Source organism: Phodopus roborovskii, unplaced genomic scaffold (assembly GCF_943737965.1).
Source record: "Phodopus roborovskii unplaced genomic scaffold, PHOROB, whole genome shotgun sequence".
NCBI classification, from domain to species: Eukaryota; Metazoa; Chordata; class Mammalia; order Rodentia; family Cricetidae; genus Phodopus; species Phodopus roborovskii.
The window spans coordinates 11,299,419-11,325,070 of NW_026126448.1; the positions used below are offsets into that span (position 1 = coordinate 11,299,419).

General features: G+C 44.4%; 1 protein-coding gene across 4 annotated transcripts; it reads right to left on the reverse strand.

Moving 5' to 3' along the window:
• Positions 1 to 31: 31 nt before the first annotated feature.
• Positions 32 to 25,139, reverse strand: Cap1 (cyclase associated actin cytoskeleton regulatory protein 1). 4 transcript variants are annotated; one of them, XM_051188689.1, is made up of 13 exons: positions 24,961 to 25,139; positions 11,061 to 11,182; positions 10,096 to 10,196; positions 8,358 to 8,435; positions 7,011 to 7,154; positions 6,841 to 6,926; positions 5,131 to 5,236; positions 3,992 to 4,169; positions 3,089 to 3,273; positions 2,791 to 2,914; positions 2,573 to 2,655; positions 2,145 to 2,288; positions 32 to 1,190 (listed from the first exon to the last, which is right to left on the reverse strand). In XM_051188689.1, exons 2-13 carry the CDS (start codon positions 11,170 to 11,172, stop codon positions 1,107 to 1,109), a joined length of 1,425 nt encoding a protein of 474 aa, XP_051044646.1. In that variant the 5' UTR covers positions 11,173 to 11,182; positions 24,961 to 25,139; the 3' UTR covers positions 32 to 1,106. The 4 variants fall into 4 exon arrangements, with proteins under 4 accessions (XP_051044646.1, XP_051044645.1, XP_051044644.1 ...); XM_051188688.1 differs by having other exon boundaries at positions 11,061 to 11,185; XM_051188687.1 differs by having other exon boundaries at positions 24,942 to 25,139.
• Between the last annotated feature and the right edge of the window lie 513 nt (positions 25,140 to 25,652).

Genomic DNA, 25,652 nt, shown 5'->3' on the forward strand with positions numbered 1-25,652 from the left:
CATCTCAGTACAGATCAGCTGAATAACTGAACAAGTTTGGTATTAACTTTATTCTATTTTCTGTATAACTTTAAGTACATAAAGGTTTATTTCCACAGGCCTCGGGAAATGGGCAGAAGTCACAGGACAATCTCTCTTCCCACCAAAAACCAAACAAACAAACAAAAAAAAAAAAGTTGCATATTTTGGTCAGTGTGTCCTAGAGGGAGAGCTGGGATACCATCGCAATGCTGTGCAATATTTGTATGTAAATGAAGACCTGGACAGCCCGCAGTGGAGGTCTTAGTCCTGCCCAGGTGCCTGCAGTGAGGCCCTATGCTGAGCACGAGCAGGAGCAGAGTGATGACAGGCATCTGGCAGGGAACAGGAACACCAGACTCCTTGGAATGGTGGTTGCTTTTTCCTTTTTTTTTTTTTTTTTTTTTTTTTTTTTTTTTTTTAAAGTTGTCTCCATGGGAACCAAGGTAGTCATGGGGGAGAGGGGAGACTTTTTTCTCAAAAAGGGTACTGCTACTGCAGCTGAGAGTGGACAGCCTACCACTTTGTGGTTGAGGCTGACCCAGGATGGAATGCAAAATGAAGGAATGCTTTTAGGAAACAAGTCTGCTTGGAATGCTAAGTGGCAAGCCTTAGCCTTTGGTCCAGTGCAACTCACTTCTCAACAATGGAAATTTAGGTTGGTTAGAGCCTTATGGAGTCACACTGGCTCCTACTTCCTCCATGTTCCATGTTAGATTAGCATGCATTCTGTTCTGTGTGTTTCCAGGACGTTTCCCCCCACCCCACAAGGACTGTTTGTTGGTAGAATGACCCCCAAAGCTGAAAGCTTCAGTGCCCCAGTCTGGGCCCGCAGCTCTTAAGCACGGACTGTGGTACAGCTGCGCCATACAGAGCAGCTAGCTGCACCTTCCCGCCGAAGATCCACTGACCTGCTATCCCGCCCCAATCTCAGCCTGAGGTATATTCAGTGAAGGCAGGTAGCTGGGCTTCTCAGCAGAGAAGCAGTTTAAGAGCAGAAAGGTAGAGGAAATCTAGAAAAGAACCGTCTCCATACAGATGTATCCCATGCTGTGAAGGGAGAGGGCACAGGACCCACTGGCATTCGCTTATCCAGCAATTTCCGTCACTGTGGTGACCAACTTCTGCCCATTCCACAAGGTCTTGAACTGCTCAGGGACTGGAAACTCGTTCTGCAAAAAAGAGGTAATAAGTTGATGGAGGTGGAGATTGCTCAGCGGTTAAGAGCACTGGCTGCTCTTTAGAAGACCTGGGTTTGATTCCCAGCACCCACATGGTGGCTCACAACTACAGTTCCATGTGATCCGATGCTCTTCTGACCTTAGGCACCAGTCCCTCATTGGTATAACTGCATAATGCAGACAAAACACTCAAACACATTTAAAAAATCTAAAACACAACAAACCTAAGAGGTAACACAATGGAATCCTGCTTATACAATGAGCTGGGGCCATTTCTATGTCACACTTCTGCCAATGTTTGGCTTCCACTTAACCCTGAGAGCAGTGTAGGACGGAGTGGGACAAACGACAGCAGCCCAGCCATGCTGTGCGCTCACTCTAGTGATCTATAACCCTGACAGGCTTAGACAGCCCTAGACACCAGCTTGATGGGGGCAGGACTCTGATTCTTAGTGAGCTAAGAGGGGCAGGAATGACCCTCCCCTTGGAGCCCCTTCACAGGACCACCTGGCTTCTGAGTGCACCGCTGGGATTTACCTATAAATGTCTATCAAACAGTTTTCTCTAATTCAAGACAAGAAGTCTTTGGTCCCTCTTTCAAGAGACAAATTCTAACTACATAACCCAGGCTGGTCTCAAACTCAAACTCCTCCTACCTCAGCCTCCTGAGTGCAGGGAATACAGGTATATACCAACAAGCCCGGCTTACTTCTTATTTTTAATGTCATATTCCTCAGGGATATAGCTTAGTTGATAAGAGTGCTTGCCTAGCATGCAACAAAGCCCTGAGTTCAATCTTCAGCAGCAAATACACAGCTGCTATATGGCTATATCCCAGCACTTGGGAGGCAGAGGCAGGAGGATCACCAATGAGCTCCAGGCCAGCCTGGAATTGGGAAGTGGGGGAATGAGAGAGAGAGAGAGAGAGAGAGAGAGAACGCTTACAAAATCTCCGCCTTCTGTAGGAATGAGGACATTCATCTCGGAAGATTTGGCACTGACGATCTCACAGTCCAGGGAGTTCTTGCTCAGGTAAGCATGGCAGCCATCTGTTTTGTTAATGGAAATGGTTGGCACTTTCCCCATCACCTGTAGAGAAATCCAAAACCACTGAGTTCCAACAGGTAAGGGTAGACTAAGCTGTAGAGAGAATGTTCACTGTTTTAAGTGATTACGCTGCCTCACAACAGCTATTAGAAAAGGGTGGGCCAGGCAAGGTCCTGGAGAGAGCTCCTTTAAAGAGCCAACTTCTTCACATCCAAACCAGCTCAGCTTTCAGACTTTGGAGAATCAGATTCCCAGGAACATCTGTGAGTCTGCTGTCTCAATTGATTCCTCAGGGACCAAAAGGCGGAGCCAAGATATCGAGTTACCTGAACTTTGACATCTCTACTATTGATTATCTCCACAATGCCCACCACGTCATCAAACACCAGTCCAAGCTTCTTACAATTATCTAGGAGAAGAAAGGAAGCAGGTCAGCAGTGTAACTGCAAAGGACAAGAGTGTAGGAATTTACAAAGGGGGGAAATGGCTCTAGCCCTCTCAGGCTCTAGGTTGGAACCTGCCTAGGGCAGCAAGGAAGACTCACCTACTGTAATGGAGTTAATTTTGCCCTTGATTTGCAATGTTGTGTTGACACACTTGTATATGTAAGCCACCTGCTTCAGCTCAGTGTCATCAATCACTAGGTTGGAAACATTCTCCTGGTTTTCCTGAAAAAGACAAATCCCAAGATTCTTACCACAAAGCACATATCAACAAAAACAACACCTTCTCTAAATCTTTGTTCTCTTAACATAAGCTAGACCCTGCACTCTTCAGCTAACTCCTGAGTAAAGCATTGTTCCTATTCCCCCTTCCCAGAAGTCCAAGTCCCTTTAACTCACCACTCTCCACTTCTTGCCTTCCAGTTCCAGCAGAGCCGGCTCCTTCTTTGTGGCTGGTTTGGGGGAGGGGCTGGTTTGGGGTTTCGGTGCAGAGAATGGTTTGGGGCCACTCCGAACCGGACCACTCTGAGCTTTCAGGGCAGGGTTCTTGTGAGTCTTCATGTCATCAGATACATGTTTCAGGGCTGTAAGAACACACAAAAGCTACCTTGCTCCTGTTCTTCACACCAGAGCTTTGGGCTGAGGCAATAAGCAAGATCTGCTATCACTAGTCCTTAGCAGAAACCTCAAGAACTCAAACTCTTGAGAGGCCCTCTGAGAAGTTAGCATCTCAACACAGTGACTTCAGAGACCATGTGGTACTTGCTATGTGGCAGAGGCTCCGGGAAAACTGCCAGCATTGAGTTGGCTACTTAATGACTTCCACTGTCACTGTCCATGTCCAATTTCTACTTTCCCTTTTGCAGTTATTATAGGGGGGAGAAGGTAGTCCACCAGGGGTCACACTCGAATCATCACTCAGGCTTGTGGCGAGCTCCTTTACCCACTGAGCCAGCTGCTCTTCTATTAAGAATTATTACTGTGGTAGGAGGGACTCATCTACAGTGTGACTGTGAGGGTGAACGGACAACTCAACAGTGAGTCCTCTTTTCATTTCTGTGGGCCCTAGGGATTGATTACCACGCTTGTGCTACAAGCACCTTTACCTACTGAGCCATCTCACTGGCCCTTCAATCACAACTCAAGTTTAATGTCCCTCTGGTAAGTTAAAGGCAAGTGGCACCCCCAAACGAATATTCCCATATGCAAGCCAGGGTTCTGGTTTAGACTGGCTGCTGTGTCTGGTTGATGAAGTTTAATCCAAAAAATTTGCTTTAACAACTGCTTCTGCCAAAAACTCACCATGTGTGATGCTCTCCCCCTGATTAATCTGTGCAAACAGTGCTGAGCGGGAAGCAGAGTCGTCAGAGCTGGAACTGGTAGGGACTGGGGGAGGAGGTGGGCCCGGTGGGGGAGGAGGTGGGCCTGATCCAATAGACGGTCCGGATGGCAATCCACTCAGTTCTTTTGCCACAGGCCCCTGAACAGGAAATGCAGCGAACAGTCATCCTTCTGTGTTTGCTGTGCTCTGTGTATTTATTATAGCATTCAGCATAGTAAATTTATACTAGGGGTCTGTCCTTGTATTTTTTACATTTAACTTATCTTTAACTTACTTTTTTACCCTATTATTTTATATGTATAGGTATCTTACCTGCATGTGTGTCTGTGTACCACATGTGTACTTGGTGCTTGGGGAGGATGAAGAGTGTATTGGAGTAACAGACAACTGTGAGCTGCTCTGTGGGTCTAGGAAATCGACACTAAGTCCTCTAACAAATCAACCAGTGCTCTTAACTGCTGGGCCATCTCTCCAGGCCCCTGTCTCTCCGTTTTTCTTTTAAATAGATTCTGACTGGCTGTGATATGGGCTGATGTACCTAATAGTACTATGTAGCAGAATGATGGCCTGAAATCCTAATCCTCATGTCTCAATCTCCTGGGATAACACATGTGAGACATCATAACTTGGGAATTAAGCCCAGAGCTCCTTGCATGTTAGACTAGCACTCTACCAACTAAACTATATTCCCAGAGCCTTGTATTTGTAGTGTGTGTGCGTGTGTCTATGTGTCTGTGTGTGCTTGAGCACACATAATCACATAAAGGAGCAGGTGCATAGTTAGTATCTGTATTGTTTAATACCTTGAAAGCAGGGTAACAAGACTCATTCATCTGTATCTGTCCCCCAGCAGCAATCATTGTGCCCGACCAGTACTTAGTAAAACTAACTAGAACTCAGGCCTGGGGACGCATCTCAGCTGCAGTGCTTGCCTGGTGTACATGAAACCCTGGGTGTAGCCCCTAGCACTCTTTAAAAGCTGTCATGGTGGGATGTACCTGTAATCTTAGCACTTGGGAAGTGGAAGCATGAGGATCAGAAGTTCAAAGGTCATCCTAGAGAGAGGAGAGAGGAAGGAAAAGAGGGAGGGCTCACTAACCGTCTTGCTCCAGGCCAGGCTAGTGGTGTGGAACTCCTTGATATAAGCCTGCAGTTCTGTCCATATACTCAAGTAAGCTTTGACCCAGTCCACATGCTTCTTATCCCTGGGAAAATTAAAAAAGAATTTCAGAGTATAACAGTAACTCCAGACTCCACCCCCCCTCCGGCCATGGGCTCACACCCTCCTGCTGGGGCATTTCCCACAACGGCAGCTTCCCTAATATAAATAATATATTCAATTTATTTTATGTGTATGAGTGTTTTGCCTACAAGTATATCTGCATACCACATGCGTGCATGCCTGATGCCAGGGGAAACCAGAATAGGCTGCTGGATGCCCTGACTGGACTTATAGATGGTTGTGAGCCTCAATGTACATGTTGAAAATCAAAGCAGAGTCCTCCCCAAGAGCAGCTAGTGCTCACAGCTGCTGAACCATCTCTCTAGCCTCTCATCAATGATGTTTTTCTTAAAAAAAAAAAAAAAAAAAACCTGGACAGTGTGGTACACATCTTAATCCAGCCCTTGGGAGGTAAAGGAGGTGGTTCCCTGAATTCAAGGCCAACCTGATCTACAAAATGAGTTCCAGGATAGCCAGAGCTATGTAGAGAAACCCTGTCTCAAAACCAAAAAAAAAAAAAAAGGGGGGGGGAACAATCAGTGTTTATTATAGAAGATACACTTCACTGTGTCTAGAATAATCTGTTCTCTTTCTGAATGTTAGCTGGAAGACTTTGTGATTACTTAGCCCAAGATCTAGTTTCATCAGCTCCAAAATGATAGGGTAGACTCCAAGCAGAGCATGGGTAATTCCAGACTGCTGGAAAGAGTAAAGAAAGTATGTGGTGTTGTAGGACACACTTCAAAGGAAGGTTTATTTTTTACACAGCTAGTCAACAAATGTCTACTGACTGACCATGGTCTGGATAGTCACAGGGCTAAGTAATTGTAGTCACTCTGGCTCAATATTAGCAATGGAGAAGTCACCTTGGACTAGCACGATTATGTGGTTGATTATGTGGTTAGAACACAATAACTTCCTTACTTAATACCGATGTTAGCTAGGTAACCTTACTATCACTTTACCCGAATATGTGAATATGTAAGGTTATTTTCTAGTTAAGTCCTACTGACCCCTTTGCCATAGTACCACTACTGAGACATAGCAACAACAGAACAATATGTGATATGAACAATCAACTCAGAGGGCTGGAAAGATGGCTCATTGGTTAAGAGTGATGGCTACTCTTGCAGAGGACCCAGAGTCAATTCCCAGCACCTACATGGTATCTTACAAGATTTGTAGCTCCAGTTCCAAGAGATCCAATGCCCTTTACTGGCCTTTGAAGGCACCAGGCACATACAAAGTGCACAGATTTACACACAGGCAAAACACCTGCACAGATAATAATATAGTAATATAGTAATTAAGTGTGTGGGGCGGGGGCAACTTAAAGGGCAATAATCCATGTTAACCTCCAGCATATAACCCCTAAACCTGGAAGATTAAGGACTAGGTCTGCCATTCAGAGTGTAAGAAGAAATGGAAGCAGAAACAGTTCCTGCTTACAGATTCACTTTCTATGAGCCTGGATCGACCAAGCTTCCCACAAAACAGCCCTGAAGAGAGAAAAGCAACACAGAAGCACCCCAGGAGAAGCCAGCTGCGTGACGTGTCCTGTCCCCCCTGGGGAAAGGCTAGACTCACACATCTTTGTACTCCTTGAGGACTCGGTTTGTGTAAAACATGGCAGCATCAGTCATCTCTTTCACAAAGGGGCCAGGTTTTGCAGCCTGTGGACAAAGAAGCAGTTGGTGACTGACAGCCTCTGCAGCCATTAACTCCTTGCCCTGCTTAGTCCCTCCCTTCCCCCTTACCAGAGCCACCCAGCCCAGGGCCTGGATGCTTTCACTGACAGCTGACAAATGATTGAAAAACTTGCTGCCTCGGTTCTTCTCCCGGAAGGTTATAACTTCTTGGATCTGCTCTGAGATAGGTGCCAACAAATCAGAAAGCTTATTCTAGGAGAGATGGAAAATAGCTGTGGTTAGTACTTCTATAAAGGCTACATATGCTGATCAACTTTTGATTCTGAAGGCAAGCTTTTCCCTCTATGAGACTATTCTACGTAGCCCAGACTCCAGGTTACTCCTGCCTCAGCCTCCCAAATGTTAAAATTATAAACCATGTGCCAAACACGTGATGATGCAGGAATGAGTCCCAGTCTCCACTGAGCACACAGGTAAACTTCATGTCCCTCCTGCCTTGAATCACATGATTAAGATACTGCTTACACCCTTTCTCTGAATAAGTTTCAACTCCTCAGGAGAGACTTTGTGCTCAGGGCCCATATTCTATAGCGGAAAAGCGCACCATTCAGGCCACTTGTCTCTCTTCTGACCTGCTAACTGAAGATGCCACTTTATTTTTGTCTCTTATGTTCTCTTTTTCCGCCTCTCCAAATGCTTCATGAGCAGCCTTATACCCCAGCCACCACAAGCTTCTATGCCATGTGTCACTATTACTAATCTTGGTACCTTACCACACACTACACTGAAAACTGTCACTGTACCCATGCATGTTCTGCCTTTCCTTTGTTTCTCTGTGAGACAGTCTTATGCAGCCCAGGCTAGTCTTTACGTAGCCAAGGACAACTTTAAACTCCCAATTCTCTGTCTCTACCTCCCAAATGCTAGGATTAAAGGCATACTACCAAGCATGGTGTAAATATGCTGCTCCTTTTCTGTTAATTTTTTAAAAGCAAGTGCTTTGTCCAAGTTCTCCTTTGTCCTTAATGTACCCTGAGCCACACAGCAGCTGCTGAATAGAGATCTGGTGTCAAATGCAGTCAGTGATGCTGCCATCCCAAGCTGCTTAGCAAAATGAATCAGGAAAGGATAAAGGGAGTCACAGTTCCAGAGGCTTGGGTACTCACCCCACCATAGCCTTGCCCACCCATCATAAAACACCAGAGCCACCTGTTTGCTAACAGAAGCAGCAATGTCCCAGGGGCAACTCAAGTTATGGACACAATGACAGAAAACAAAAGTCAATAGGGACCAGTAACTACTCAAGGCACATTCCCACGGGGACACTGATGTGGAATGACTGTATATTACTATGAGTATGATAGGTCTATTACAGCATGTTGTGACAACCTCTTGAAAATTTCTCAGTTTGCCTTGAGCATCAGGACAAACTAAACCATCTACTAATGAACTTACACCGGCTGGCTGCTGGCACTGAGAAGCTGTAACCAGGAGAGCTCGCTCCAACTTCAGGCCTGTGTGGACCATCTCTGCCTGCAGGAGAAAACCATCAGCTATTCATGACACATGACAACTGGAGAGGTCCTGTTAAGTATAACCTGAAACTTCATGTCCACAGGCCCTGGGAGTATCCAAACCCTCCACACTATCTGCCTCATGTATTCTAGAGTCCAGAGACTGATATCAGAATCACATTTACTATTGTTCGTGTTGGAACAAACTTTCAAGGACAAATTACCACAGTTGGAAATGAGGACAATCACGAATTGTCTTAGGTGAAGGCAGCTTAGTGAGTTCATATGAAGTGCTTTGGGATTTGTTTGGTGAGGGACTTGGGATAGAACTCAGAGCTCTGTGAATGCTAGGCAAACACTCTACCACCGAGCTAATAATACATCCCAGTCCCACATACATTTGTTTAAATTTATTTTGTTTTTATTCATGTGTCTTTGTGTGCATATATTTCATTGTGTACGGATCCCAGCGTAGCTCTTAAGAAGCTATCAGACCTCCTGAACTGGAGCCGTTCAGCTGAAAACCACCTGAAATTGGCACTGGGAAGAGAGCCCAGGCCATCTGCAAGAGCAGCACCTCTCCAGCTCCTTATTTTATTTTTATTTTTGATGTTTTGAGATGGTGTCTCACTTTACAGCCTACCTAAGTAAACCTTAAAACTGTGGCATCCTCCTGCCTTAGTCTCCCAAGACTAGAATGACAGGCAGGAGCTACTACACTCAGCTGATCTTCTACTTTCAAAAATAAAAGTGACATATGTTTTGAAAAAATTTTTTTTCCAAGGGGCTGGAGAGGGCTCAACTGTTAAAGAGCACTAGCTGTTCTTCCAAGGGACCCAGAGTTAATTTCTAGCACCCACCCACCATGGTCACACCATCTTGCAGGGGATCTGATGCCCTCTTCTGGCCTCTGAGGGCACCATGCACACCAGCGGTATGCAGACATGCATGCTGGAAAAACACCTGGATGCGTAAACTTTCATTTAATTTCTTTAATTCTTTTTCAAATGTTACAGGACTGTCCCAAGTAAAAGATGCACCATCACTCCCCACCGCTGCAAAGTCCTAGCGCTGCTCAATGTAGCTTAGAGCGCATACCCTGCCAAGAGCTAGTGTCTAAGGGGCTCAGGGCCAGTTAGACAGATCCTAAATATGGCTACAGTTTATAAATGATCATTCAGTGCATCAGCGAGAAGGCGCTGGGCCCCAAAAGAGGTGCAGAATGTATGTACGAATGTGGGATGCATGTGATGGGGACAATGCAGGAGGCAGTGCGTGAGGAGACGTGGGAGGACAGGCATCTGTCACTGCCTACACAGGGGACTAAGTGTGAAAGTAACCCACATTAGCATAACCAATAACTATCAAGCGTGGTTTTATAAATGCTAAGTCAGGACAATGACTCTTTTGAATACGCCACCCTCCGCTTGGTTATATAACATTAAGGTAAGACTGCTAGAACATTCTTCACCCTAAAGACCAACACAGCTGTATTTTATGAATAAACAAGCTTTCTCATAAAAGAAACATATAGAATATGGAATAAAAACAGGAGGCCTAGGAAAATGAAACTATTTCTGGGCCTGGACCAATGAAGGTAGAAGGAAAGGAGTCGGGAGGCTCCAGAGGGCTATTAAGCTGGGAGTGAAGGAAGGAAAAGAAAGGCCTCACATCCTTACATGTTTCTGCACGTCTCCCCCAATCTCCTTACTCATCTTCAAGTACTCTGCCACGGGATTGGCAAGCAGCGAGTCAAATGCTTGCACATATGGAACTGCTCCTGGGGAAGGCAGACACACACAACAGGAAGACTCAGTCATGCAACAGAAGGATTAAAAAAAACTCTGTGGGTGATGTGTGGGCTGGCAAGTATGTGGAGGTCAGAGGACAACTTCAGGTCTCAGTCCTTGCCTTCTGCTTTGACACAGCATCCCTTCTCATTCACGACTCACACACCTGGCTGATGAGGCCAATCAAGGGCCTCCAGGGAGGCAGTCTCCTGTCTCTGCCTCCTCAACACAGGAGCACCGGAATCACAAACACATGCTACTGTGTCTGGTGCTAAGTGGGGTCTGTAGATCTGAACTCAGGTACTCATGCTTGTTTGGCAAGCACTTAACCTGCAGAGCTATCTCCCCAGACAGGAGGTGCTTCTTAAAAAGTGGAAAGACAGGAGAGACACAGTGCAGCAGTCGGACAGCGGAGCTGTCTCTAACACCACCACTAACTGCTTCCGTGACATCCTTACTCTCTAGACCTGATGTTGTTCTTCATCTACAAAGTGAGAATATACTTAATGATGCTCCAGGATTCCTTTCGGCTCTAACATTCTATGTGTCAGTTACTGTATAGGCAAATGGTCAACTGACCAAATAAGAAACTTTAGTATCATTTGTCATTTGACAGAATGACTAAAGTCACTCTGCTAAAGTACGGGAAACAGCACACAAGCAGGAAGTTCTTGTGTTAAAATTACTTAACCACACACAGACCTCCCTGTGCCAAGTCACTTCCTTCCTTATCTATTCACAGGAGATGAACTACCTACATTAAGTCTGGGAGATGGGCTCTAAAGAAGAAAGTTTACCAGGACAGAAAAACTGTGGCAAGGACAACACAAGGCGCCCCGCTGGGACTGGCTTACCTTTTGAAGGACTGTCTCCATATCCACAGTGCATGTCAGAGGTGTGTGACACTGCCTCCAGGCGGCCCACTGCCCTCTCCAATCTTTCTACAAGATTTTGCATGTCAGCCATAATGTTCCACCTGCTGAAACAGATCAAATGTCATGTGTTATTTTAATATTATACCCACATGGGGTGAGAAGGATGCCAGTTCTGTGGAACAGGATAATTTAGTAATAAAATACAGCGGAAAAGTCTTCTAGAAAATTTGCAAACGCATGCAGACTTCATTAAGTAGGAAAACTACTCAGAAAAGTGTTCACTAATGCAAATCTTATTCAAATAACAATTGAGTATTTAGTTTATATTAACAAATATTTGTGTGGGAATTTAGAATTTACAAAGTACATATTTTCTCAGGTTAAGCCTCCCTACAACTATTTGGGGTAATTACTATAATCCTTTTGAGGGATGGGGGGATGAGCCCAAGTCTTCATCAATACTAGGCAAGCACTCTACCACTTAGTCATACTCTCAACCCATTACTATCCTCTTAAAGATAGACATTTACTTTTTAGTAACATTCAATGACTTGTCTCTAGTTACACACCAGTAAGTAAAGAAGCCAACATTCAAATCTCCAAGCTATATGTTCAATGTGGTTTCCACCCTGCCCCCAACTTCCTGCTGCTGCAGTGGGACATCACACAGCAGGATAAATACCATCCTTGCCAACTTTTTATTGAAGGTGGGGAGAGGGTACTTAATATATACCCAGACGACCACCCAACAAATAGGGAAAAAAGCCAAAGATGACACAGGCTGCAGACAGCGTGGCATGGGATTTCAGAGAAGGGCTGCATCCATCAGCTGGGAGGATCGACAGCATGGCATGGGATTTCAGAGAAGGGCTGCATCCATCAGCTGGGAGGATCAGATAAGGGGATCACGAAGCTGCCATCTGAGCCAGGCTCAAAAGAGAATGGGTAGGGTCTGGATATGGAGCCAGGAAGGTGGCAGAACTGAAACTTGTTATAGACTTGTCAGAGCCTCTTACCTGAACCAGCCTCGTTCACTAACTTAGCTCCTACAGAAAGTAAGCTCCAAGAGAGGAGAAAGGGTAGCTTATCTAACTTGATTCTACTCTACTCTTCCATCTGCATCATTCACTACCTGGCAGGTTAGGTTGGAGGTGTGCATAGATATTTATGAACCTGTACCTATTGTGAAACCACAGTTGCTTTGGCTACAAACCCAAGTGTGTACTATCTGCACCTGTAAAAGGTAACTGTGACTGAAGAATTACAGTTAAAGCCTTGACTTATGTTCCGATTCATTAAAACACAAAGCAGTTCAAATAACTGGAGCTGACTGGGCTCAGTGATTCCCCAATTCTGATTCTCCCACAAAATGATAGATAGCATGCTGAGTATCTCCTCTACCACACTGGACTCCCTGTGCAGGAGATAAGCAGCTCAACAGACAATACAATCCCTGTTCCTTCTTCTCTGTGTGCAGCTCCTATCTCTGGACCCAGTCACTTGTTACCAACGGTTTTTTAAGAGTGTTAGTGAGAATAATAATAATAATAATAATAATAATAATAATAATAATAAGCCTGAGAAATCAAAGCAACCTTTACATTTCTTGACCTGAAGAAGCAGATATCTCTCCAGGCCTACCTCACAAGCAAAAGAGACCAGGGACAGCAGACACCCACTCTCCCTTACTTTAGCAAAACCATCAGCAATAGCCATCCTGCTTCCCTGTTCCATTCTGGGCACTGGCTGGGGCACTCAAAAATAATCTATACTATAAATCTAAGAGAAGAAACTAAATCCAAGAGCTATCATCCATGCACAGCACTCAGTCGTACAGCATGCTCTGTCACACAGAAAGGCAGCCAGTGAGGCCTACGTACACACCTTGTGAACTGTACATGCTCCCACAGCTGTGAAAATTAAGATTTGTTTCTATTTTACATGGATGGGTGTTTTTCTTATAAGTGTGTCTATGCATCGTGTATGTAGATGACCCACAGAGGCCAGAACAGGGGGTCAGATCTCCTGGAAATAAAGTTACTGATAGCTGTGAGCTGCCATGTAGGTGGATAAATTGAACCCAGGTCCTCAGGAAGTACAGCCAACGCTCTTAACCACTCAGCCATCTCTCCAGCCCTGAACACTGATTTTAAACGTTCCATAATAACAGCTTTAGGGGCTGGAAAGACGGATCAGTGGTTAACAGTGTGTACTTCTCTTTCAGAGGATCTGAGTTCTGTTCCTAGCACCACTTAAAATAGTTCCCAATTTCCTGTAATTTCAACTCCAGAAGAACTAATAACTTTTGGCTCCTGTGGACACTTATACTCACATACAGATACACAAATACACTAATTTTAAAAAAATAAAATAAAATCTTCCTCCAACTCCCAAGTTGCTAAAGAAGACTTTGAACTCCTACCTATACCTCTCACATGCTAAGATTACAGACATGAGCCACCCTACCTGGATAAAGCTACTATTTATAGCTAATCTCCTCCTCCCACTAACAAAATATGGTACCCCAGGGCTTGGGAGTTGTTTTGTTTTGTGGGAACAGAGTGAGATTTGATGCTATGGGAAAGAATGTACAGAAGCAAAGGGACTGAAAGACAAACCAAATGATCCTCCTCTCTCCTCCCAAGCGCTCAGATGACAGGTGTGAGCCACCACTTCCAGCAGGACACACTTCTTACCCTATACACACTCTTTGGGGAGGTCATGCCCACTTCTCCCTAGCCTTCACCTGCTGTTACTGTAGAAACACACCCAACCTACTCATAAGCACCTATCTGTTACAGACTTCAGAGCAGCATATCTGAGTCAAGCCATTCTTCTGGAATTCAGAATCTTAGAACCAGCTTCCATTTAGACATCTACACTTGGCTGTCCTGAAGGCACCTCAAACAGAAATAGAATTCCTCATCTTGCCCAGCAAGCCCTGGCCACATTCTCAGTGGTCCAGCACTGCCGGCAGTCACACAAACACCCACGCTAATCATCTGGAAACTGTCAGCTATAGAATAGTGAACAAGAGTGGTCTTTCTGGTTTGTTTTGTAGAGACAGGGTCTCACAACTCCTCATTCTCCTGCCTGCGCCTCCCAAATGCTTCATGAAACACTGTATTAAATAAACACACTACAGCCTTTATTTTGTGTATCTCAAGGATAGGTATCCCTTGCCTTCATCCTGACTGAAAAAAGAAAAAAAATCACTAAGGCTTTGCCTTATTACTGCCATAACTTCCTAGCTAGTCTCCCCTAAGTTCAGCAACATACCCCTTCTTCATCCAACTCACAGGCAAATGTAATTAGGATGTATTTTTATTTTGTGTGGTGAGGTCAAAGGACAATTTTCAGGTGTTGACTCTTCTCCTTCTAGGTAGAAGGTTCTGAGGCAGGGTCTCTCAGTGTTTCTTGCAGTTGTATTGTATATGTGACCTTTGGTTGGTCCTCTTGCCTCCGCCTCCCATCTTGCTGTAAGAACGCCTGGATTACGGATATGCGCTCCAACATCCAGCATCGGGGTGTTTTTTCATCGTGGGTTCCAGGAATCAAACACAAGTCAATAGGTTCATATAGTATGAGCTTTTACTCACTGAACTATTGCCTTGGCCCATAAAATTAACATGTTTTTATTTAATACCGCTCAGCGTTTTCCACCGCATTCAGAGTAAAGTCCAAATAAGCCTTCCCATAAGCTAGCCTTGCGTTCTCTCCTATACTCACCTGGTTTAATCTCTCACTCCACCTATCTCAACCACACCACAGCAACTAGGACTTACTTGTATCTCCATAAAAAGCCATGTCTTCTTTCATTTATCAGCTTGGTTGCACTTGCCCTATCTCAGGAACTCCTATTGTCCTTTAAGACTCAGGTAAGATATCAGCTACCTAAAAACCATGTCCATTTATGTACTTTCATGATACTGTGCACTTATCTCTACCACCACACAGAGGCTTAAAATATTTCTTAATAAGCAACAGGCAGAAGTTGGTGAAATGGCACCTTATAAGGGCACTTGCCACCAAGCCTAATGCCCTGAGTTAGAACCCTGAAACCCACATGATGGTAAAAAACACTCCTGCAAGTTGTCCTTTCACCTCCATGCTTCTGCACAGATGGGCAGGGACATGAACAGATGGGCAAACCCACATGATTGATAGATAGATGGACAGATAGATAGATAGATAGATAGATAGATAGATAGATAGATAGATATGGATGGAAATGAAAACAGAGACATGGACTGAAAGATGAACAAATACACACAATAAATAAACAATAAATGAATGAATGAATAAGTAAATAAATAAATGTAAAAGAAACAAAGCAACAGGCAATTTGCCACCCTAGGGCAGGAATCCTGGCTTGTTTTTGACAATCCAGCATTAGAAAATTAACAGAAGCAAAAAATACAGCAGGTCATATCAGATCTTTGGATAGATAAATGAACAAATTTGAATGGAACCATACCTACTAATATCTAAAAACAAGCCTGGCCCCTCTCCTTCCTGTTGACTCTGTGGGGAAGTGTTTTTCCTCCTTCTTATAATTCTTTGCTTTTTTTTTTTTTTTTTTTTTTTTTGCAAAACCTTACCAAAAAAAAAAATCATGCTCAACTAAAAATAAATCCTGTCTTCTCAAGCACAAATCAAATCAGTATATAGATATCTTAAAACTAAGTACCACGGTGAAATAATTTTGCTCATTAGAATATGAAATTTTAGGACCAGCAAGATGGTACAGAAGGTAAAAGTGCCTGCCATCAAGCCTGACAGATGGAATTCAATACCCACGGCCACAGGTCAGAAAGAGAATCAACTCCCACAAGCTGTCTTCTTCTCACAAACACAAACACAAAAACACACACACACACACACACACACACACACACGAGTTTTCTTTAATTAAAAAAATTGTGTGTGCATGTATGTGTGTGTGTGTTTTGCCTACACGTATGTATGTCTTTGTACATGTATGCCTAGTACCCAAAGAAGCTGGAAGAGAGCATCAGATCCCCTAGAACTTGAGTATAGACAGTTATGAGCTGCTACGTGGGTCCTGAGAGTCAAACCCAGATCCTCTGGAAGACCAGCTAGTGTTCTTAACATCTCTAGCCTCCTAAGATTTTTTTTTGGGGGGGGGGATGGGAGTGGGAATAAACTGAGCCATCTCTCCAAGCCCACTTACAAGTCCATTTATTTTTTTGTGAGCTCTATATGAGACTATCCTGATCTATACAATGAGTTCCAGGCCAGCAAGGACTACATAATGAGACTTTTTCTCAAAAATAATAAATTAAAATTTAAAATAAATCCCTTTTAAAAAGTGATAGAAATAAGCTGTATTAAAAAAAAAAAAGGCTAGAATGCATAGGGTTATGGCATGAAAATAAGGCTGGCTAAGCAAGCTAGGTCAGATATCCAAGGAAAGCCAGATAGTGTCTGGCTTGATTTAATGATAAAATGAAAAAAGGAATAAAGATAAAGAAAGCAAAGTATTTACAGGTATATCTGGTAAACAGAACTGGGCTTGAATGAAAGAGAGAAAAAACAGGGTTTGTAAGGTTACTTATCTAACTAGATGCTGGGGGAACAGGGGAATGAAGGCTACCACATTTGTTTGTTTGTTTGTTTTGAGGCAGAGTCCTATTATGTAGCACTGGCAGACCTGGAATTTGCTGTGTAGATCTGCTGGCCTCAAACTTACAAAGATCCACCTGCCTCTACCTGAGTGTTGGGATTAAAGGCATGCCACTATGCTCAATAATTGGTGCCTGGGCATTCAAACTAAATGAAAACTACCAATTAGTCCACAAACAACCCCCCTTAGGCAACTGGGTAACTGCACCTAAATTAAGGGCTGGGTTTTTTTTTTTTAAAGGATAAAATAGCTTCCCTGCCCAAAAGGGGAGAAACAAAGCTACCTCCCATAGAACCAGCTTCTCTGGATTAAAAGTAACTGTAGAAATCACCTTCTGATGTCAGAATAGTCCTTTCAACATTCTTAGCAATTAGCTGGGCAGCCTCTGATCAAGCACCTTCAGTGATGGTAGAGCCGAGACAGCCCGCTCTATTTGACAGCTCAAAGTATTCCTTATATGGAGTCAAATGTGCCTCCCTGCAGAACTTCCACCCACTGCTCTCAGCTCTGCCCTTGGAGGGCACACACACATATCAAGTGTGAACTAGACAGAACAAGGGTAACTGTGTGGCTCTGACTCAAAGCACAACAGCATCCAGCGAGGGAAGATAAAGACAATTCTGGAGTTACACCAGCATGAGGGCCTTAGAGGGATGACGTTAAGGCAACAGCAGGTTTTAGCAGGTTCTAGTTAGGGCAAGAAGATGATGTCCATTTTGGATGTATGGAATCCGAAGAAGAGATGAAGCTTCTGAATAAAAATGTCCAGGAAGTCTTTAGACAGAGAGCCTGGGAAAGGATCAAGACTAGAGATAATGTTTACAAGTCACTGGCAAGAAAAGTTTCATGACATCATAGTGCAGAATTAGAAGGAAAATGTGAGCTTGATTCTCCAGCAATTTCTTTTGCGGCCTGTAACCAAGAAAAACTAGAAATGGCTAGAGAGTCTTGCCGAAGTTGCTTCTTTTCCCCCATTTCGTACTTTGTAGTACTGGGAACAGAAACCAGGGACTGGTTTCATATATGCTACACAAACACTACCACTGAGCTACGTCCACAACCTCTCAGTCTCTTCACTGCAACAACCTCTTGCTGTTCATCAACTCACACAGAAGGCAATGCGCTGGGTTACTCCAGCAGTCCTGGTCACAACTCAAGAGGCAAGTGAACCAGTAGTATGAAATGGTTCCAGCTTTGTCCCATGGGAGTTCTACGCTATCAACTCAAATAAAACGGAGATGAAAGCAACCGTCCTAGTCAGCCTGTATTCTTAATAATCCAACTGACCTTAAAATGCTTCTCTCTTGAACTTTTCTTTGTAAGCCTGTTGAGATTTTTTTTTTATAATATTTTTATTTAAATTTGAAACAAGCGTGTTTTACATGTCAATCCCAGTTCCCTCACCCTCCCATCACCCCCACTACGAACCTCCATTCCATCCCCTTTCTGCTCCCTAGGGAGGGTGAAGCCTTCCATGGGGAGTCTTCAAAGTCTGTCTTATCATTTGGAGCAGGGCCTAGGCTCTCCCCCCATGTGACTATGCTGACAGAGTATCCCTCTATGTGGAATGGGCTCCCAAAGTCCATTCATATACTAAGGATAAATACTGATCTGCTACCAGAAGCCCCATAAACTGCCCAGTCCTCCTAACTGTCACCCACATTCAGGGGGTCTGGGTTGGTTCAATGCTGGTTTCCCAGCTATCAGTCTGGGGTCCATGAGCTCCCTATTGCCTGTTGAGATTTTATCCTAAGAAAGTAAACTATCATAATGTAGTGAAAGTGAGAACATGAAGATGGTCACTCAGTGTTACACATTTATCTACCCATCTATAGTGAATGTACCTTAAGCTCCTAATTGTGGGGACAGCTAAATGCACTGAAGGGGGAAAATGTAAGATTTATAGTAGCTATCACATTACAATGATGAACTTTTCAGCAAATTCCCCTTTTTTCCAAACTTTGACATAGAAGTATAATTTTTTAGAATGAAAAGAGAGGAAAAACATCTTTAATCCCAGCACACAGGAAACAGAAACAGGCTGATATCTGAGTTTAAGGTCAGCTAACCTATATAGTGAGACCCTGTTTCAAAAAGGCATTAGAGGATGAGGGAGAACACTATCTCCTGGGATATCTCTTTCAAGCCACCACAAAGCTATAAATTAGTTACCTCTCCCTAACAATAGAGAAATTCTTAGGACTAAGCTCTAGTGATGCTAATAGGAGATACTTACATATAGGTTGGTGTTCTGGTTGGTTTTATGTCAACCTGGCACAAGCTAGAGTCATCTAAGGAGGAAGGTGCTTCAATTAAAGAAAAATGTCTCCATAAAATCCAGATGGTACTTGGGAAGCAGAGGCAGGCAGATCTCTGTGAGTTCAAGCCAGCCTGGCCTACAGAGAGTTCCAGGACAATCTCCAAAGCAATACAGAGAAACCCTGTCTCTCATATATATATATCCAGCTGTAAGGCATTTTCTTAATTAGTGATTATTGTGGGAGGGCCCAGCCGATTGTGTGGTTCCATCCCTGGGCTGGTGGTCCTGGCTTCTATAAGGTGAGCTATGGGCCAAACTCCTGGAATATAATCAAAGTAAGGGAGGAGCAATAATATGAACAAAGGAGTCAAGACCATGATGGGGAAACCCACAGAATCAGCTGACATATGCTTATGAGAGATCACTGACTCAGGTCTGACAAATGAGGAGCCTGCATAAGACCAAACTAGACCCCCTTAATATAGGTGACAATGGTGTGGCTAGGACAATATATGAGGTCACTGGGGGTGGGTCAAAGATCCAACACTAAAGCACAAACTGACTTAGTGGAGCCCATTCCATATGGAGAGGTACCTTGCCCCCCTAAACAAAGGGGTGCGGGGGTGGGGAGGAGCCTTGGTCCTGCCTCAACAAGATAATGGGACAGACTCAGTAGACTTCCTAGGGGAGGCCTTACCCTCTCCATGGAGCAGATGGGAGGTGGGGGGAGTGTGGGAGAGGGGGGGGAAAGGAGGGAGGGGGAACTGGGATTGGAATGTAAAAAGTAAATTAATAAAAAAAAAGTTTTTTTAATTAGAAAAAGTGAGCTGAGCAAGCCATGGTAAGCAAGTCAGTAAGCAGCACCCCTCCATGGCCTCTGTGTCAGCTCCTGCCCTTTGAGTTCCTGTCCTGGCTTCCTCCAATAAAGGACTATGACCGGGAAGTGTAAGAAAAGTAAACCCTTTGCTCCACAACTTGCTTTCTGATCACGGTGTTTCTTCCAGCAACAGAAACCCTGACTAAGGCAGCTGGCTTAACCCAGAAACCAAAGAATAGACTCTGCAGGGTAAAGATGTCATCTAAATCTAACCCAAATGAGGAGCCACTGTTCTTCCCTAAGATTTTGGTTTCACTGATGAAACCAATGACATTTAGTGCCCAAGTCACTGCCACCTGAGGACTAGATTAAAAGAGAAAAGAAAAGCCTATCTTCTAGGGAGGGAAAGAATCCAACTCAATATCAGTGCTTGTCTCCTATTCCGTCCTTCCATGGTCCTCTATCTGAGACTCCAAGAGTGTTAGCTGAAACGGGTAATACTGCCTCCGAGCTGAAGTCAGACTTGGGAACCAGCTGTGTCAGTGGCATGGGGCTAACAGATAACTCTGTGTGGCTATGGGATCCTCTCTCACTTATACTGAAAAGAGTATTATGAACAACATTCAGCAGGCCCTTGTTACTTCCTTGTTTATACTGTGTAGCAAACAACTACATTGCCGATTTCTGCCTGGATGGTTGCTTTAATAGAACAGCCTTCTCTGCTCACAAATATAAAGATAGATTCAAAATTGAAATCCATCCTTAGCCATGATTCAGCTTCGACTGGAGATATGAAAAGATCTGTGATTCTAAGTCTATAATTAACTTAAATATAGGAATTGTAATGGCCTCTGGAGGAAAAAGAACTAAAAACACTCTCCCCCCCACCAAAAAAAAAAAAAAAACCTCAAACAAAAATAGCAAGGCTGCTTATTCCTTCCATTAAACATTTCAACTATTCTCTAGCCAAATGGAAAAGTTTGGCACATGTCTGGTAATAGAAGGCAAACAAAGCTGCACTGTAGCGGAGGAATATTTTCAGAGCTTTGGCTGTTTTTTTAATTGGGTTTATATATTGGTATATCAAGAAGAAATAGTTCAATGATGAGTGCTAAAGTTATATTACTTTAAAGGCAGAGAAACTACAAGCCTATCAACTCTATAATTCCCATCCACTAAACCCAAGCAAGCTGGATGTATGAAGAAGAACAAAACATGGGTGTACGTGGCCACAGTATCGGAAGAGGCAAAGCTGCTAAGCTGCCAGTAAGTAACACAAACTCTGCTGCTAGTACCTGACAATCATTGGCCTTTCCCTATGAAAAGACGCAACTGGGGCACTGGAGAGATGGCTTAGTGGTTACGAGCACCTGCTGCTCTCAGAAAGGACCCTGGGCTCCCAGCCCCACATCATCAAGCAGTTCACAACTGTTTGTAACCAGTTCCAGGGGAATCCAACGCCACCTTCTGGCCTCCACAACTAGCACAAATGTGGTGTGCATACATACACTTGTGCACACATACACATAAAATTAAAAAAAAAAATAAGTGTTTAAAAAAAAAATAACTGAAACAGGGATGCCAAGAGGGTAGCAAACTCTTTGAAGACAACCAGGGACTTCCTTGAAACATCCAATAACATCCCGGTGCCTTGATGAAAATAAGTGATTCCTTCTTCATTGCGGAGTACAAAATGCTTAGAATGTGCTCTGTCTAGCTGCAGGGTCTCCTTGGAGATCTTACCTGAGGAAACAAGTCCCTGCAGAACCACAGCTCTGCTGTCTGTTACACTCAATTATTGCATGGGGATGTGCCCAGGCCACAGTGCATCAGTGGAGGTCAGAGGTCAGTTCTCTCCTTCCACCATGCTAGTTCCAGGATATACCTTGGGTGGCCATGCTTAGCGGTAGGGGCCTTTGCATCATGAGCCATCTCACCAACACCTATGAAGCTGTCTTAAGCAGTTCTACACCAAGAAAAATTCTGTCCTCCATGGAACATTTAGCAATGTCTGAAGGCATTTTTGGTCATCACAATTGAAGTGCTACCAGCATCCAGCTAACAGAAGCCAAGGATGCTGCCAAACATCTTACAGGATGGCCCCGAACTTCAACTGTGCCAAGGCTGAAAAAAACCTGTTCTAATATAAGAAGCATAAAGGGAGAACAAATGACTCACATAAAATGCTAATCTAAATTAGAAAGTTAAGTCTGAAAATTAGTTTAGGTAAGTGTCTGAGTGGGGCTGTGCTTAGTAGTAGACAAGTGTAAGGCCTTGGGAGTGATACCTAGCACTCCCAAAACAAAACACAACACAATATTGCACAATACAATTTATAAGAGGATGGCTATGGAGACACAGTATGTTGGAAAAGGAATTTAGACTTGATTCTTTGGGATTATGAAATCTGTGAGACTAATTCGAATAATGGACAAAGGATAAAAAAACGATTGATTTTAAAGAACTTTAATAGTTTCACCATGGTTCAGAAACTGGGGTGTTAGGTACAAAAGAGAAGTTAATGGTAGATAAACTGATGATATCTACAGGAATAGTCACGACCTCTGGGTGAGATACAGTGTACAGTCCTCAGATTTCAAACCTCAGCATTAAATTTCAAACCAAAGGGTTTTACTTCCAATAACACTCTGTATTTGCTTTTCTAAGCAAAATGAATCTTGTACTTTTTGTTTCACAGAAAACCAAAATGAAGAAGCCATACCTTAAAAGGTCCAGTCTCTGTTTTTAAAAAAATCAACTTTAAAAAAAAAAAAAAGGATGCACTACCAAGAACATGGACAAAAAGGTCCAGCTCGGGATGGAAAATTTCACAAACACTGCCTCCTCTAAGCCAGATGTGCACAGTGCCTCCACCTCTTGGTCTGCAAGGAAGTTATACTTTAAAATACTTTTATTGCTACCACTTTTATTAAACTTCTCTGAGTCATCAGTTATACTCAGTTGACCTCCGAAGTATTTCTGGAAAAGTAAGAAGTACCTACAGAAAGCTCTTCATGCTGGGTTTACCTATGGAAACCCAATTCACAAATGACAACTACAAAACAAAATCCAAACACATTTGGATTAGATACTAAAAGCCCCTAACAATCTGGCAGGCATCCCCACCCCCAGTTTCTGCCAAACTCCAGGTTTGAGAACTTCCCTAAGCTGTACAGGCCAGACCTATTCTGCCTTCACACCTATCAGTTTGCTCTGGCTGGACCACCACATTAGACATCTTGGCCCAATACCTGGAAGGTTCCAGATTCTGTTACTCATCTTTCCAATGAGGCTTTCATATTCCTTGTCTGAACAGTACCACCCAGTTCCTAGGGCCAGAACACTGGCAATTTCAAGACTACGCTACTTCTTCACCCTATAAATAACAAGCCTCCAGTTCCTTGGATTCCAGTCTTGATATCTGCCTCAGGCTGGCCTTCAACTCATGATTCTCCTGCCTCAAACTCCAGGTGCTGACATTACAGACACGAACTACCATGTATGGCCAAGTTTCCGGTTTAACACTGTTCAAACACAAGCCCTCCTGGTCATTTCCACTTCCCCTCTCTAGTTTAAGCCATGACACAGCAGCATCTTTTAGATGCTGATCTACTCCAGTGCCTGGTCCCTTCCCATTCTGCCAAGTGAGAAAACCCTACAAACACTTCAGAGCTTCCAGGCTAAAATCAAATTCTTTAGCATGCTTCCAAGAGCACCACCTCTCATTTTCTCCACTTCTCCACGTAATTCTGGAACTGCAACAAGGCTGGCTAGTCCTTGTCTTTACATGCCTAGGTCCCTATGTCCTTCCGCCTACAGTACTCTTTGCTTAGAAATCTGTTTTCTAGGTTCTTTATAGGCCTATGGAAATCATGAAAGACTTAAGCACTCCATTTCTGCCTGGAAGGGTAGCTCAGATATTTCTCCTCTATGCTCTCTGTAACACACACTCAGCCATCCTTGATTTGTTGGCCCCTTCCCATGATGCAAACCCCACAAGTGTACTGCTGGCTACAAGGGTTAAGTGCCTCATCTAATAGGTGTATCCCATAGTAAGATCCAATAAGTGCTGAGCAAATGATGAATGTGCTGTCCTAACCCTGGAGTTTCACTTCAAGGGAAAGCAGTACAAAGAGCTACTGCTGACAGTTGATACTAACCTCTGTCTAAAATATTCTCATCCTCTCACCTTTCAAAATGTTTCTGACCCACTTGCTACAAGACCCTTCCACAGCACCCTCATCACATTTATAAGTACTTCCTTAACCGTCTTTGCACGGTTAACTTCATGAGGGCAAGTACTAGACTTTTAAAAGCTGTATTTGATGACTCTTCCATATTGCTGACACAGAAGAAACACAATTTTGTTATACACTGATTTTAACCCTGTGAGGAAAATAAACACTTCCACTTGAAAGGCGCAAAACAAGGCATAAAAAGTTAAATAAGAAGTCCTACGGCTACAGGCACTGGGCAACTGGGCCAGACCCAACCTGAATCATCTGATTTCACATCCAGAAGTCGACAGCACCTCCCATAAAGTTACCTTGGCTTCCTAGTAACAGCGGCAGTCTAAGAGTAAGGGGAGCTCTCTGAACGTAAACGCAGGACTTACTGCACTATTTTAAACTCAACAGGCATTCCGAATTTTTTTTTTTATTTATTTTTAGTTCCACACAGCAGGTAGCCTTTAACCGGCAACTATCCAGATCAAAAGACTACCCCAAGTTAGAGTGGTTCCGAGGAAATGAACATAGGAAGGATCTGGGACTGCAAACCTCTCTCTAAAACCAGACTCTTTTCTTCTCCGAGGTCAATTTACCCATCCGTGCAATGGGAACGAGACCTCATCAGAAGGAAATTCTAAGATCTACAGGAGTCAGACCTCAGCGGACCTGATAGGCAAAGCTGTGAAATCGAAAGGAAAGTGGCTTCCCCAGATCTCCCGGCTCAATCTGGTACCCTGGCCCCACCTCAAGAGACCGCACCCAGGAACCCGGGATCGCCGAAGAACCCTCACGGCCCCCTCAACAGGACTCCCCATACACGAGTAGGATAACAAGGCCATTACCGACGCCAGGAACCAGTGGACCCCAAAGACCACCCCAATCCTTAACCAGACACCAACCCTCTCACCTTAAGAGTTCCGCCTCACCTCCGGACTGCGATCAGCCGCTCTCCACTTCCGGCAAGAACCGCCCAGCGGTCTTCGCGCGACCCACTTCCGGGCCCTCACTGGGCGCGGCACCCCCACCGGAAATGAACCGCCGGCTGAAACGCTAGCCCGGGAGAGAGGAAGAAGTTTGGCCGCCCGGCTCGTGACTCCGCCCTTATTCCCCGCCACCGGAGAGAGACTCTGGCCTAGGAGGGCTTGGGAAAGGGCTCCGCCCCCAAGGCGGGGGCAACTGGGAGAAGGGGCGGGCTTACTGGTTGGCCACGCCCCGAGGCTCAGACCAATGAAGATCTGGAGTTCCTTCGACAAGCCCCACCTCCGAAAAGGGCAGCAGATGAGTGGCTGCTTCTTCTGTCAGTTTGTGCCCAGTGACCGAGGATGGTCCATTTCTAACCTCACTCCGGAAGGGGCTCAGGGAACAACACTAACGAACGCGAAGGCTGTGAGAGGCAGCCTCCGGCGGTGGGGATCGAGGGCGAACTTCCCCCCTCGCCGGGCGTACAAGCCTTGGTTTCCCTGTCGGTGGTGCGGAAAAGCACTGGACTCAATGATGCTGAGCGTAGCAAGCCCGACTTTGAGCGTTTAGGCAAGCCCGCCGTTACTCGGTTCTGTGGCTAGGGCTGGGAAGGTGGAGAAAACCTTCCACTTGCGCCCCACTTCCTGTTTGCTCTGTT